The sequence below is a fragment of the Salvia splendens genome, chromosome 3 (assembly GCF_004379255.2).
Source record: "Salvia splendens isolate huo1 chromosome 3, SspV2, whole genome shotgun sequence".
Lineage (NCBI taxonomy): Eukaryota > Viridiplantae > Streptophyta > Magnoliopsida > Lamiales > Lamiaceae > Salvia > Salvia splendens.
The window spans coordinates 8,732,567-8,748,655 of record NC_056034.1 but is presented as its reverse complement, the minus strand read 5'-3'; the positions used below and the strand labels follow the sequence as shown (position 1 = coordinate 8,748,655).

The window sequence follows — 16,089 nt, the reverse complement described above, 5'->3', positions numbered from 1 at the left end:
CGTGAGTTAAGGGTGGAGTCAGGAAAATTCAAGTTAAAGAAACTAAACGATCAAGGTGAGCTTTCTTATACCAAAAATACAAATCGTCTTTCATGAAAACACGAACACATGTTCGTGATTCTTAAAGATGTTGTCTTGCCATAAATGTTTTTGTATGATGCCTATCTGTTTGGCTAAGGCCAAAGGAATTATGAATGATGATATAAGTCGAATTCGGGTCCCAGTGAGGGTGGTGTCCCCGCTCGGACTAGTGTACACAAGCTCCCTCTGCATGTTGGGCAGAGCAGGTGACCGAGGAAGGTGGCCACCTTCCCGGCACAAGAATACCTCTGACATGTTGGGCAGAGAAGGTGACCGTGCGAGAACACCATCTCGACGGCACAATGTGATCAGATATGGCTAAGTACAGGAAAAAGGGACTGCAGTCCAATGTGAATATTTTTAGTAAGCTCGGGCATTTTCAATAAACCCCCGAGTGTTACTGTGATGATGGCTTGACAATATTTTCAAATGTATATGTGTAACTTTCGGCAATGTGTTCACTGAGTACTTTTTGTACTCAGCCCTGCATATATTTCTAAATGTGCAGGTTGAGCGGCGAAGTGGTGGGGGAAGTGCTATTGAGACAAGACAGTTAATTCCGTCAAATTTTGACTCTCGGAGGTTCATGTCTTCATACATGGAACCGCGTTCATTTGCTTCCGTTGTGCATCTTAAAAGACTCAGGTCTATTTTGTTCAAAACTCTGATATTTTGACATTTTTACAAACAATTACTCAAGATTTCATGATCGAGTATCTTTTCTTCTATGTATCAGCACTTGATTAGCCATGTCTCGCAACCAATGCTTGATTTTATTTTCCCCTTATTTCTTTCCCCGCTTCTTTAATCATCCCCTAGTCGCGATCAACCGTGTTTTCTATCCTTAGAAAGTGCTGTCGTGACAGTACCTGACGAACCCGAGCCGTCGGGCGGCCCGGGTTGGAAGTTGAGTTGGGGTTGGGTAGAGGTAGTGCCGCATTCTACCGGATACTTTGTCACCAAATGGCGACGGAGGGTGCCATATCCTCCACCACTCGCAAATTTGTACACTTTATCGCAATAGTTGCAGTAAGCATGAAACGCCGATGTCTCTTCTTGCGAGTGCGGATCATGAGGACTTGGAATCACCACCGGGACCTTCTTGTAGTGTTTGACAAAAATGTCAGATTTCAAAGCTTTTACCGGGTTAGTGGGTGGAGGGGGAGGCATCTCCTCATTTCCGCCGGTGCTAGACGGAATACGAGAATGAGATCTATCCTCGTTGTTATCCGAGTCCGAGTCCGACGATATAGCAACGTCGTCTTGTTGGGAACCACCTCCCCCACCCCCACCTTGTTGCATTTCAGCGAGTAGCATGGCGGTCCTATGATCTTCTTCCAACTACAAATATTATATAAGTTGAAGTTATAAGTATAAGTATGAATACAAAAAAATTATGAACTCAATTTTATGAAATATGAATTGTAAAAATAATTTTTCATTACTTACTTGCATGCGTTCAGCCTGCACTCGAGAAACCTCTTCCATAATTTCTCGACGACTAGGTCACCTTGATTTTGAGGGACGAGTAGTACTTTGATCTTGGGCAATTCCCTTGCCCCGATCACCACATCCGGATCCACCACGAGAAGAAGACATATTGATTATATGAAAGTAGTATGGATGGAATATGTATGGAGTATAAGTGATGAATTACGAGCACAACAACAAATATAGTAGTAAGCAGAAACTAGTAAACAACGTGAGCAATTAGAGAGAATGAGGAGAGAATAGAGAAATTTAGATTGAGAAGAGAAATTCTTATTAACACAAGAATGGGGCGAGGAGAAATGAAGGGGAAGTGGGGTATTTATAGGAGTAAAATTGGAAGAAATAAAAAAAAATTCAAATTTTCGGACAAACCGCCGGTCTATCGCCCAAACCAGCGGTTCACCCTCGAAACCGGCGGTTTTCCACAAAACCGGCTGTTTTTCCACGGTTTTCCGACAGAAAACCGCCGGTTTCTGACCGACACGCATGCCAAAGCTCTGCACCCTAGCCCCTACGCCTGAAAAGCTCCCGGAACCGGCGGAAACCGGTCGGAACCGCCGGTTTGAACCGGCGGTTTTCGTCCAAAATAGGCCGTTTTCGCCCTAAACCGGCGGTTTTCGTCAAAACTGCCGGTTCACACCAGTCCCTACTTTGAACCCCTACGAACCTATCCCGGAATTAGCGGTTTGAACCGTTGAACCGGCGGTTCAAACCGCCGAACCGCCGGTTTTGAACCGCCGGTTCACGATTCATGATTTTGCCGAACCTGAACCGGCCCATGTTAACCGCCGAACCGCCGGACGGATCGAACCGCCGGTTCCGGTTCCGGGTCCGGTTCACGAACCGACGGTTAACCGCCGGTCCGGTTCAGTTTGTGCACACCTAGACCATCCTTTTCTTACTTTTTTTTATATTTCTTTACTGAATTTATAGATTTACATTTCATAATAATAATGGAATGCAGACATGAAGAATTATTGATGTAGTTGAATTACAACGACAAATTTTAAACAAAAACTCAATATGATAGACAGTTATTTAAAACTTTTCCTATTCATTTGTAATGATATTAATTTTCATACCATGCAGTATATTTTATATGGTTGAATAATTCCCATTGTGGAAAATTTTTCTAATTTAAATACTCATAGATATTTTAAAATTCAATCCGATAATAAGCTAAAATACTTATAAATTCATAATGCTATCAAATATTATAGTATAGTACTAGTATATGTTTTATTTTTTGTTTTACACTTTTTAATTTTTTTGTTTAATATTTTTATTTTATTTTCTAAAAAACTTTTTCCTTTAAATACTTAAAGCTAATTATTCTATTCTATAACTAATATTTGATGTCATAACTACCACTTATAAGTATTTTAGTTTACATGATTATTTGAAATTTATACTATTCTTTGAAAGTAAAAAAAATATACTAGCAAAATTGTAGGGAAAAATTTGCGGTGTCGCGAACTACATTAGCTGTTTTTTAATCTTAATTGAAAATTCATACAGCCTAAAATAGTTATCTATGCATTTATTTAGTAATACAGAATTAAATCTATACAACGAGTAAAGAAATGTAAAAAGTAAGAAAAGGATGGCCCACTTTTTCAAATCCTGCGTTCCATTCAGTACACAGCACCTCATGCTGTGTTTTGTGAAACTATATAGGTCTGTGAAGCTGCAGAGTAGGTGTGCAGGCTTCAAGTAATCAGACAAAAATACTCTTAAAAGTCATTTAGTTATTTTGGTCCGAAAAATGGCTAAAAAATCTCATTTGTGATTATATATTTTGTTAGGCTCCTCTGATGCTATTTTTTTTATTAGGGGTCACTGGTGCAAGAAGTGCAAAAGTTAGGATTATTTGGTGCAGTTCACTCATTTAAAATATTAAAACTCATTTAATAATAAGATAAGTGGGTGTAAATAACTATGATTATTTCGTTTGATGCTAACACTAAGAAATTAAGTATATTGTAGTATTTTTAACTTGAAATTTAATAATTGTTTAATAATAAAATAATTGGATGTGAAATACTATTATTACTTCGTTGGATAATAATACTAAGAAAGTAAATATATATGCATGTAGTCGTTTTTACAACTTAGAATTTTTAGAGTTATTTAATAGGAGTAATAATATTATTAGATGCGAAATACTAATATTATTTCATTTCGAGATAAAATTAAGAAATTAAGTATATCTACGTGTAATCATTTTTATAACATGGAATTTTAAAAATTATTTAACGATAAAACAATTGGATGTGAATGACTATGCTTATTTTTTTGATAATAACACTATGAAAGTAAGTATACATATGCATGTAGTAAATTTTTATAATTTAAAATTTTTAAAATTATTTAATAATGAAATAATTGGATGTAAATGACTATGATTATTTTGTTTGATGACAACACTAAAAAAGTAAGTATACGTGCATGTGGTCGTTTTTATAACTTGAAAATATTATTTAATAATAAATAATTGGATGTGAACGACTAAGATTATTTGGTTTGGTGGTAACACTAAGAAATTAAGTATTTATATGCATGTAATCATTTTTACAATTTAAAATTTTAAAAGTTACTTATTTAATAATAAAATAAAAGTACAAATTTAAATAATTATGATTAAATTGTTGGATGATAACACTAAGAAATTAAGTATATATGTTGTAGTCATTTTTATAAATTAGAATATTAAGTATTATATAATAATAAAATAATTGGAGGTGAAATACTATTATTATTTTGTTGGATGATAACACTAAAAAATTAAGTATATAACTATGTAGTTTATATTTTTAGTAACTTGAAAATTTTAAAAATTATTTAATAATAAAGATAAATGGATGTGAATTACTATGATTATTTCGTTTAATGACTAACACTATAAAATTAAGTATATATATACATGTAGTCATAATTTAAAATTTTTAAAATTAATTAATAATAAAATAATTGGATGTCAAATATATTATTATTTCATTGGATGATAACATTAAAAATTAAGTATGCATACATACATGCATTCATTTTTAAAACATAGAATTTATAAAACTATATAATAATAAATAATTGGATGTGAATGACTATTATTAAATTTTTGAATAATAACACGAAGAAAGAAATAAATATAAATGCATGTAGTGATTTTTTATAAAATAGAATTTTAAGAATTATTTAATAATAGAATAATTAGATGCGAAATATATTAGTATTATTTCGTTGGATGATAACACAAATCAATTAATTGCATAATCATATAGTCATTTTAATAACTCTGAAACTTTAAAAATTACTATTTAATAGTATAATAATTGAATGCAAAGACTATGATTATTTCGTTTGATGGTAAAACAAAGAAATTAAGCATATATGCATGTAGTTAATTTTATAATTTATAAATTAAAATTTATTTAATAATAAAATAATTAGATGTGAATGTCTATGATTACATTGTTGGATTATAACACTTAGAAATGAAGTATATAGGCATGCAATCGTTTATAACTTAAAATTTTTAAAATTATTATTTACTAATAAAAAATTAAACACAAAATACTAATATTATTTCCTTAGATAATAACAATAAGATTAAAGTAAAAATTACTATATACATGATGCAGTCATTTTTTATAAGTAGACAAAATTGTGCAATTAATGTATGTTATAATTGATTACTAAAACGTTTCCTAAAAGTGTAAATATTGATTATGGAAAACTTAATTTTCCTATATGGGACTAGAAGGTTACTTATGTAATATAATAAATTAAGTGATCATCATAAATTCATTTTTAATGTAAAATAACTAAACTCTCCAATTTTGTTTATACAATTTTTGTTAATTTATCAATACTCTTAATTCTAAACCCTAAACTGAAATATAGAGTATCTTTTGTCTCCTGTTATTCTAATTTGATGGTTTAGGCCATCCACAACGCTGTCTCTATACCGTCTCTTAAACCGTCTCTTAACTACTATTTGAGCACTATTTGAGGGCCCCACTGTCCTTTTTTCCTCCATCTCTTAACTAAGAGACGGAGGCTGCAACGCTCCGTCTCTTAACCGTCTCTATACCGTCTCTTAATTACTATTCATTCAATTTAATTTATAATTTTTTTTAAAACCCAATTCAATTTAAACAAACACACTTTATTAAAATTAAAACAATATTACAACTTAACATTAAAAAAGCGAAGACATAATTAAAATTCTAAAAAAATAAAAATGACATAATTTAATATTCTCCGCCAAAGTTTTCCCAAATGTGCTCAATTAGATCCTCTTGGAGTTGGGTGTGGGCGCTAGAGTCGCGTGTCCTTGCCCGAATAGCGAACCGTTCTTGTATAGATGGATGCGCTCCACTTCGCGGCGGACTACTTGCAGTTGAGCTTCCGGGGGATTCGGGGTCGAACCAATTTCCGGCATCGGGTCCTTCGTCTCGGACAATCATGTTGTGCAAGATTATGCACGTATACATGATGTCGACCATGCTCTCCATGAACCACGAACGAGCCGGGGCTTTGATGATGTTGAAGCGCGCTTGGAGAACCCCGAAAGCCCTCTCCACATCCTTGCGCGCAGCCTCCTGCTTCTGCGCAAAAAGAGCCTGCTTTGGGTTCGCTGGCCTGCCGCACGTCTTCACGAAGGTCGGCCACTTCGGGTAGATGCCGTCGGCGAGATAGTACCCCATTTTATACCGTCGGTTGTTGGCGACGAAGTTGATGGCCGGCGCTTTACCATCCAAAACTTCGGTAAAGAGGTCGGACTGTTGGAGCACGTTTACGTCGTTGTTCGAGCCAGGGACCCCGAAGTACGCGTGCCAGATCCAAAGTCGGTAGTCGGCAACGGCCTCGAGTACAACGGTTGGGTGGGTGCCTTTGTGGCCGCTCGTGTAGGAACCCCTCCAAGCCACCGGGCAATTCTTCCATTGCCAGTGCATGCAATCGACACTGCCAAGCATCCCGGGGAATCCGTGCACTTGTTCGTGCAGGTTGAGGAGGAACTGACAATCCTCCGTGGTTGGCCTCCGGAGAAATTCGTCACTGAAGGCTGCCCGGACGCCTCTGCAGAAGTTGAGCAAGCACAAGCGCCCAGTGCTGTCTCCGATGTGCAGGTATTCGTCGAATATGTCGGCCGTTTGTCCAGTCGCAAGCTGCCGGATGGCTGCAGTACATTTCTGCAGCGTCGTGTGGCTGGGACGACCGACCGCGTCGAACCCTTCTCGGAAGAACTCCTCCCTGGCCGCCAAAGTATTCGCTATGTGGAGAAATAGCGGTTTCCGCATGCGGAAACGGCGACGGAAATAGGTATCTCCCCAAATCGGGTTATCGCAGAAGTAGTCGCGTACTAACCGTGCGGCGGCTTCCTCCCGGTTCCGATTGATGTACTTCCGGGAGCGTCGTGGGGGTGGTGCGGCTTCCTCCGCCTCTCGTCGTCGATCTTCTTCGAGTGATTGTTCCATTAATTGGCGCATTTGCTCAAAAGGATCCATTTGTTTGAGTTGATTGAAGATGGAAATTGGAGTGATAGAGAGGATTTGAGAGGAATAGATGTGTGTTTGTGTTTGAAATGAGTATGGAATAGAATTATTTATAGAGTAAAAAATTAAAAATTTAAAAAATGAAAATAAATATTTAACGGTAATATTACCGTTTGAAAAAAAAAAAATTATTAAAAATCGATTTTTTTTAAAAAAAATGAATTATTGCGTCATCAGTGACGACGCCCACTCGCGGGCCAGCGAGTGGGCGTCACGCACGCATGGGGACGTGCCACGTGTCTCGGGCGCGTGGCGAGACAGCTCGTCTCGTGTCTCTCCGAGACGAGCTACGCGACGAGACGGTCGCGAGCTGGAGACGAGATGGCCGCTGCAATGCGTCTCGCGGGGGTCTCGTCTCTCCGAGACGAGACGCGAGCCCGGCGCGAGATGCGTTGTGGATGGTCTTAGACTTGACTCTTGAGTAATCGTCTAAACTTGAAAAAACCCCTTCATATTCCACAAATTGCATATTCGCCCCATATCCCAACAAACTATCTCAAATCCCCAAAATTGAGGATTCATAACAAACTCATCGGCTCAACTAAACAAAGTCAACCAAATTCGTTAATAAACCGCCGATGGGTACAACTACCGCCGACGCTGACACCGACACCGCCGCGGTGAGAGGAGATTCCGAGTCTGCCGCCCTCCTCCTGAGCCCCAACCAAGTGAAGATCCCCAGGGACACGTTCCACCTAGCCTACATTATATACTTCACGCTCGGCGCAGGCTATCTCCTGCCGTGGAATGCATTCATCACCGCCGTCGATTACTTCTCCTTCCTATACCCGGACGCGTCCGTGGATCGCGTGTTCGCCGTGGTTTATGTAGAAACTGAGAAACTAAACATCACACACAAAAATACCAAATGCATACTCACTGATATACATGAAAAGAGATAGACGAAAGAGAAGAATTTTATTTGATATGAGATCTGAAAATTACAGAAAAAAATGAAGAAGATAAGATAGCTCTATATATACTACACGAGCTAATCTTCCTAACTAACCCAGCTAAGATATTTTTCCAGCCGGAATGACAGCTGTACAACGACTAACCGACTATCCGACTAACTAACTTCATAACCGTTTCCAACGGCTACTTTGTTTGAATTTTATTCTTCATTCTTCGACAACCGTGGCTCTTCATTCCTCAGCTATAAGCAGTAACTTCAACACCCCCTCTCAAGATGGACAATATAGACTATGAAAGTTCATCTTGGTAAGAATCCCTTCAAAAACAGAGGCCCCCAATGGCTTGGTGAATATGTCAGCCAATTGTTGATCACTTCGAATTGGCATAGGTTTGATCACCCCCTCTAAGTATCTCTCTCTTACAGTGTGACAATCAATTTCAATGTGTTTTGTTCGTTCGTGAAAAACCGGATTAGAACTAATATGAACGGCTGCTTGATTATCACAAAACAAGGGGACTGCCTTCTTAATACTAACACCGAAGTCATCCAACAATGCTCTTGCCCACACCACTTCACATGTAGCATGTGCCATGGCTCTATACTCGGCTTCAGCCGATGATCTTGATATTGTATGTTGTTTCTTTGCCTTCCAAGAGATCAAAGAGGTACCAAGAAACAAGCAATAGCCCGTCATGGATCGCCTTGTATCCGGGCAAGCTGCCCAATCTGCATCCGAAAATATGCTAAGTGTAGTATCATTCTTGCTCGAATATAATAAGCCATGTCCTGGAGTTCTCTTTACATATCTCAGTATCTTCTCGGTTGCTTCCCAATGCTCATCACAAGGCTTTGAAACGTATTGACTAAGCTTATGGACAGCAAATGTTATATCGGGTCTCGTTATACAAAGATATAGCAATCTGCCGATTTGTCTTCTATATTTGGATGGATCTTTCATGGCATGTCCTGTATCTTGCCTTAGATGATTTACTGAATCCATGGGAATTGAGGATGGTTTGCAGCCAAGCAAACCTGCATCTCTAAGCAAATCCATGGCATACTTTCTTTGAGATATCATAATTCCTTCTTTGCTTCTTGCTATCTCAAGGCCAAGGAAATATTTTGGGGTTCCCAAATCTTTAAACTTGAAGAACTGAGACAGAAATTCCTTGAAAGATTGTATCATTTCTGGCTTATTAGTGGCAATCATCATGTCATCAACATATACCACAATACCAAAGAAATCAGAATCACTTTTCTTGAAGAAGAATGAGTGATCCGAGGCTGATTGTTGAAGACCAAACTTAGCAAAAACTTCAGATAATTTGAGATACCACTGTCTAGATGCCTGTTTGAGACCATATAGAGATTTGTTGAGTTTGCAAACAAGCCTTGATCCATCAGAATTGCCCCCCTCAACAATAAGTCCGGGTGGAAGTTTCATGTAAATTTCTTCTTCTAAATCACCATAGAGGAAGGCATTATTGATGTCTAAATGTGACAATGTCCATCCTTTGACAGCAGCAAGGGCAAGAAGAAATTTGACAGTGGTTAGCTTAGCAACGGGTGAGAAAGTGTCAAGGAAATCCACACCTTCAAGTTGTGTGAAACCTTTTGCAACCAAACGAGCTTTGAACCTTTCAATGGAAGCATCAGCTTTGAATTTGACTTTATACACCCATTTGCAGTCAATAGGTATTTTTCCTGGAGGTAGAGGCATGATCTTCCAAGTATTTGTCTTTTCTAAGGCAGACAACTCCTCTTGCATAGCTTGCTGCCACTCAGGAGAGGATGAGGCTTGTGAATATGATTTTGGTTCAAAGACAGCAGTCATGAGGACTATGTATTTCATGTGTGGAGGAGACAATTTGGATAGAGAAAAGAAAGCAGATATGGGGTATGGTGTTGAAGAGGAGACAGAGTTGCACAGGTAATCAGTCAAGTGAGTAGGAGGCTTGATGATTCTGCCAGCTTTTGTGGTTACAGAGGTGGTATGATCTGAAATAGATTGTGAGGCAGAAGAGCTTGATGAATGATGTGCATCAGAATCTTGGAGTGTGGCTGAAGTGTTGCTTTGTGAGGCTGAATTATTGAGTGAGGCTGAGGGATTTTGTGCGGCAGAATTATTTAGTGTGGCTGAAGGATGTTGTGCGGCAGAAGGGAAAGAGGATGGATGCAAGTGAGAAAAAGGGAATGAGTCTTCATGAAAAACCACATTCCTAGTTATTATTTCTTGCATAGAGTCAAGGCATAAGACTCTATATCCTTTGTAGCCTGAAGGATATCCTAGAAAAACACATTTAGATGCTCTAGGAGAAAACTTGTCTCTGTCTCTATGAAGTGTAGAGGCAAAGCACAGACAACCAAACACCTTCATGTGAGTGTAAGATGGATTTTTGTTGAAGAGAACATGAAAAGGAGTGGTATTATGAGGAAGTACAGAAGAGGGAGTACGGTTTATGATATATGAGGCAGCAAGAACACTATCCCCCCAGAATGTAATGGGTAGATGAGACTGGAATAGAAGGCTTCTAGCCACATTGAGTAAGTGTTGGTGTTTTCTTTCCACTCTAGCATTTTGCTGTGGAGTTTCTACACAAGAATGTTGAACCAAAGTACCAAAAGATGTGTATAAAGAGGTAAGGTTGAATTCAGGTCCATTATCAGATCTTATGGTTTTGATTTTTCTGGAAAATTGTGTAGAAATGGTGTGGAAAAACTGAGTCAGTATGGTTTTGACATCAGATTTGTGTTGCATGAGAAAGGTCCACACAAACCTAGACTTATCATCAACTATAGTCAAGAAGTAGGCATATCCTTGTGTGGTGGATGGAGAGAAAGGTCCCCAAATGTCACAGTGAATCAGATCAAAAATATCAGATGCAATTGAATCAGAAGTAGAGAAAGATGGATGATGTTGTTTAGCCAAGGGACATACTTCACAAACAGAATGAGAGAGTTTGGAGAAAGGAAGAACATCATTCATAGATTTGAGTTTATTAAAAGACAAATGACCAAGTCTTTGGTGCCAAACATCAATAGCAACTGTAGAATTTACACAGAAACTCAAATCTGAGGGAACTGGGGGAACATCAGTGGGAATTTCAAGGGAATAGAGGTTGCCAAGTCTGCTACCCCTCCCAATCACAGTCCCCGGAGAAGCTCCCTGGATGATGATAGAGTTATGAGTGAATGAGACAGAACAAGACAAAGAAGAAGTGAGGGAACTGATAGAGATTAGGTTAAAAGAGAAAGAGGGAACACATAACACAGATTGAAGGGTGATAGTAGGTGTTAAGTGTATTGTTCCCATGTGAGTTACACTTGCCTTAGCACCATTTGGAAGGTTCACAAAAGCATCATGAACAGGGGATGCATTAGTGAAGCAAGTAATGTCACAACAAACATGGTGAGTAGCACCAGTGTCAAGAAGCCAAAGAGATGAATGTAAAGAGGAAACAGCAACAAAAGGTGAGAATAGAGTGGTACCCGTAAAAGGATTGGACTGAGTGGACTGGAATGGAGATGGAGGACTTGGCTGAAAAGTAGCAGGAATATGTGATGGAGATGGAGATGGAGTTGATGTGGCAGCAAGCTGTGTTTGCAATAGAGAGATGATCTGTTGTAGTTGATCAGATGAAGACAGATTAGACACAGCATTAGCAGCCGGTTTATCACAGATGTCAGAGGCAGAATCTTCAACATAGTTGATCACTTTAGAATTAGAGAAATCTCTGTTGATCGGTTTGCCTCTGCCTCGACTATAACCTTGAGGGAAACCATGGAGAGAAAAACATCTGTCAACTGTATGGTTCGTACGACCACAATGAGAGCATAGCAATCTTCCTCGACCAAAATTAGAAGCAGCAGCATTGACATTGAAAGGCTGCTCACTGGTAGAAATTGAGGGAGAGTGGATCAAACTTCCATCTATGGTGCGTTGTCTCTCCTCTTGGATAACTAAAGAGAAAGCCTTAGACAATGAAGGCAAAGGAATAGTGGATAAGATAGTGGATCGGATCTGAGAATAAGAAGGATTCAAACCGATGAGAAACTGAATTGTACATTCAGCTTCCTGATGTGTGTGCCATCGTATAGCACTGTGGCATCTGCATGTGCCACAAGTACACCAAGCAGCAGGTTGTGAGTGTTTATATTCATCCCAAACAATCCTGAGATTGGTGAAGTATGTATTGACATCAGAACTTCCTTGCACAAGAGCCATAAGTTGTTGTTTTAGTTGATAGGATCTAGCTGAATCACCTTGAGAGAAGCGATCACTGAGATCAGACCAGATTTCATGAGCATTATCCAAATACATGATGCTCGAACAAATCTGTGGAGAAACGGAATTCCGCAACCACGAAACCACCATACTATTACATCGGATCCAAGCTGAAAATAATAGATCATCATCTTGTGGTCGTAGCAATGATCCATCGACAAACTGAATTTTATTTTTGGCAACCAAGGCAGTAATAACAGATCTGCTCCAATTGATGAAGTTAGAGCCGATCAAAACTTGAGAAACGAGCTGGAGACTAGGATTATCGCTAGGATGCAGATAATAGGGGCTGGTGTGATCTTCAATCGGAACAATCACATCACCTCCACGATTTCCACGATTTCCACGGGTATTCATGGTGAAAAAAGAGAATAGAGAGGAAAACAATGCAGAGAGATAAGCGGAAACGATGTGATTACATCTGATACCATGTAGAAACTGAGAAACTAAACATCACACACAAAAATACCAAATGCATACTCACTGATATACATGAAAAGAGATAGACGAAAGAGAAGAATTTTATTTGATATGAGATCTGAAAATTACAGAAAAAAATGAAGAAGATAAGATAGCTCTATATATACTACACGAGCTAATCTTCCTAACTAACCCAGCTAAGATATTTTTCCAGCCGGAATGACAGCTGTACAACGACTAACCGACTATCCGACTAACTAACTTCATAACCGTTTCCAACGGCTACTTTGTTTGAATTTTATTCTTCATTCTTCGACAACCGTGGCTCTTCATTCCTCAGCTATAAGCAGTAACTTCAACAGTTTACATGCTGTTGGGGCTGACTTCAGTGTTGATCGTCATCGCTTTCGCCCACAGATCGAACGCCTTCGTGAGGATCAATGCGGGCTACGCGCTGTTCCTGCTGTCGCTGGTAGTGGTGCCGCTGATGGACGTGTGGTATGTCCAGGGGCGCGTCGGCGTTTACGGCGCATACTATGTGACTGTGGGAGTGATGGGGCTGTGCGGAGTGGCGGACGGCCTTGTGCAGGGGGGTGTCGTGGGGAATGCCGGGGAGCTGCCGGAGAGATATATGCAGGCTGTGGTGGCTGGAACTGCAGCTTCTGGTGAATAATAACCTTTTTGGTTGAAAATGCTTTTGGCTGTTTGATGATTTTGATTTGCATTGGATTTTGGTCAACTCTGTGAAAACAAGGGATTTTGGGATCTCATATTGTTCCCCAATTTTAGTTTTCATCCTTATGAGTTGATTGGTAGCAATTTCAAGAATGAAACCGTGATGTTGACTTTTTTGTGTGTGTTAGTTCAAAGATGCATCTGTTGGTGTTTCTGGTTTGAGTTGGGGGTTAGTGGATTCGGCTATACTTCGATGTGATGGTTTATGTTTCTATATTGGCAACTCAATCTAAGCATGTGATTCACCTTCTGTTTTAGCTCAACACATTTTGAAATTCAACCATGTTTAGTTCAGCTGTGTCATAGTTCGGCATCAATGGCAAAGCTCTTTCATTTATTTAGATTTTAGGTGTTTAGATATCTTTCGGAATTATCAATGATGATTTGTCTTTACTATTTGCTTATAATGTAATGCCAGAATTACATTATCTCGTGTATTTATTGCAAAGATTTACACTGTTTTGTAAATGCTTGCAACTGTCTGAATGCATTGTTGGTGCATGATATTTGTAGTTCGATTACATGTCTTTCAAGTTCAGCTGTTTGAATACCGTGTTATGTGCCGAAGAAAAAAAAAGATTAACATATTTTTCTTTAGATAAAGAGGTTGTACATTTGCTCACTTGCATAACGGGATACAACTTGATGAATAAGCTTCAGAAATTAGATGCTACTAATATAGTTACTTCCTTGCACTATTTTAGGCGTGTTCCTAAAAATGTGTTCTTGCTACTTTGTTAATATTGAATTTTGTCAATTGCAGGAGTCCTTGTGTCATTATTAAGGGTTTTAACCAAGGCTATATATCCTCAAGATGCCAGTGGACTGAGAAAAAGCGCCAACCTTTACTTCATCTTCAGCATTGTTGTGATGATATTAAACATAATTTTCTATAATGTAGCACATAAGCTTCCAGTCATAAAATATTACAACGATCTGAAAAAGGTTGCAGCAAATGAGGAGAAGGAACAGAAAGGGGAACCTACTGGAAAGCTATGGAGGTCGACATTGTGGGAGATTGTTGGGACCGTGAAATGGTATGGGTATGGAATCATGGTCATATATGTTGTGACATTGTGTATTTTTCCCGGTTCTATTACAGAAGATGTACACTCTGACATTCTGAAGGACTGGTTCCCAATTGTTCTTATTGCTTGTTACAACGTCTTTGATCTGGTTGGTAAAACTCTGACTCCTCTGTATCTCATGGATAATGCCAAAGCTGCTATTGGTGTCACTTTCGCAAGGCTATTGTTTCTGCCTCTCTTCTATGGTTGCTTGCACGGCCCTGATATTTTGAGATCAGAAATTCCAGTCATGATCCTCACCTGTCTTCTTGGTCTCACAAATGGCTACTTTACCTGCGTCCTGATGATATTGGCACCCAAAACTGTCCGGTTACAGCATGCTGAGATGGCAGGGATCGTGCTGGTGTTGTACTTGATTGTTGGTCTGGCAATTGGTTCTATCCTATCCTGGTTTTGGGTCTTATGAGTGACCGGCTTATCTGGAGTTGTCTGGATGCCTCCAACTCCAAGCCCCGGCCTCGCCCTACATTGGTAACAGCCAGTTCTCTCTTAATCCTGGCTTCTACAAATAGTTGAGTTTGTATAACAATTATGTGCTTTATTTGTAATTATTCTGATGCTTCATGCTGTTTTTTTAAATGTTCCTAGCCTTCACACGGAAAGTGTTGTGTAATTAAGAACATGCTGCAATATCGCTCGAATTCCATTTCAAATATCTGTTGATGGGTTGTTGCTAGTATCTCTGCTTTCTTGCCTTACCCAGATTTCTGGCATCTATGTCTCCTCTACATTGTGTGATTTGCATTGATCACGAGCCATGTATCTTTAGAGCTCTAGTCATTCAATTCATAGTTACCTACTCTTAGAGGCAGTGCTGATAAATCCCAGTCAGCAAAGTTATTTAGGACATCAACTTTGTTTGATAGGGACTATGTTGACCGACATTGCGGCCTGTGTTTGAGCATCAGCCTGCATGAAAAAGGGTCATTTTCTGGGTTAATTGAAGCATCTGCCTCGGAAAGAACATCGTGATAAGAGCACAAAATTCCCATTAACCCCTCGAACTCTTTTTCTTCCAAAAATATGGTTCAGACAATTTAAATCTGATAAACCTTGGTTGGGAGTCATTCCTTTTCAGAGTTCCAAGAAATCGCCTGACCATTAACAACATGGACAAAAGAATAAATTTGGGAGGTCAAAATCTATCTATATATACTAATATAAAAGGGTAGTTTTGGATTTATTTTTAAAAATGTCATTGAGAAATGTTTTTCCTTTTAAATTCATGTACTAATTTTTGGTATAGTATTATTTTTAATACCTAGGTGAAAAGTTGTACTACTGTCTACTCACATTCTTTTTTGATGTTTCAATCTTATTGACACGTTTTTTAAAATAGAAAAATTATTATTTTTATATTATTTTTTCACCTACTTTATTTACTTTCGACAAAATTCAAAAAATAAAATTACATAAAATCTCGTGTCGAATAAAAAATGTTCCACTTAAAGTGGGACAAAGAGATTTATAAATAAATTGTGTCAACATGCTAACAAGAGACGCATGCTTTGAATTTTG

The 16,089-nt window shown here is 38.6% G+C and overlaps 1 protein-coding gene across 1 annotated transcript; it reads left to right on the top strand.

Annotated features, from left to right (window-relative positions):
- The first annotated feature begins 7,705 nt into the window (after positions 1-7,705).
- Positions 7,706-15,063, top strand: LOC121796522 (equilibrative nucleotide transporter 1-like). The gene is made up of 5 exons (XM_042195354.1): positions 7,706-7,997; positions 9,565-9,973; positions 10,747-10,808; positions 13,138-13,413; positions 14,247-15,063. Exons 1-5 carry the CDS (start codon positions 7,706-7,708, stop codon positions 14,975-14,977), a joined length of 1,770 nt encoding a protein of 589 aa, XP_042051288.1. The 3' UTR covers positions 14,978-15,063.
- The last annotated feature ends 1,026 nt before the right edge of the window (positions 15,064-16,089 follow it).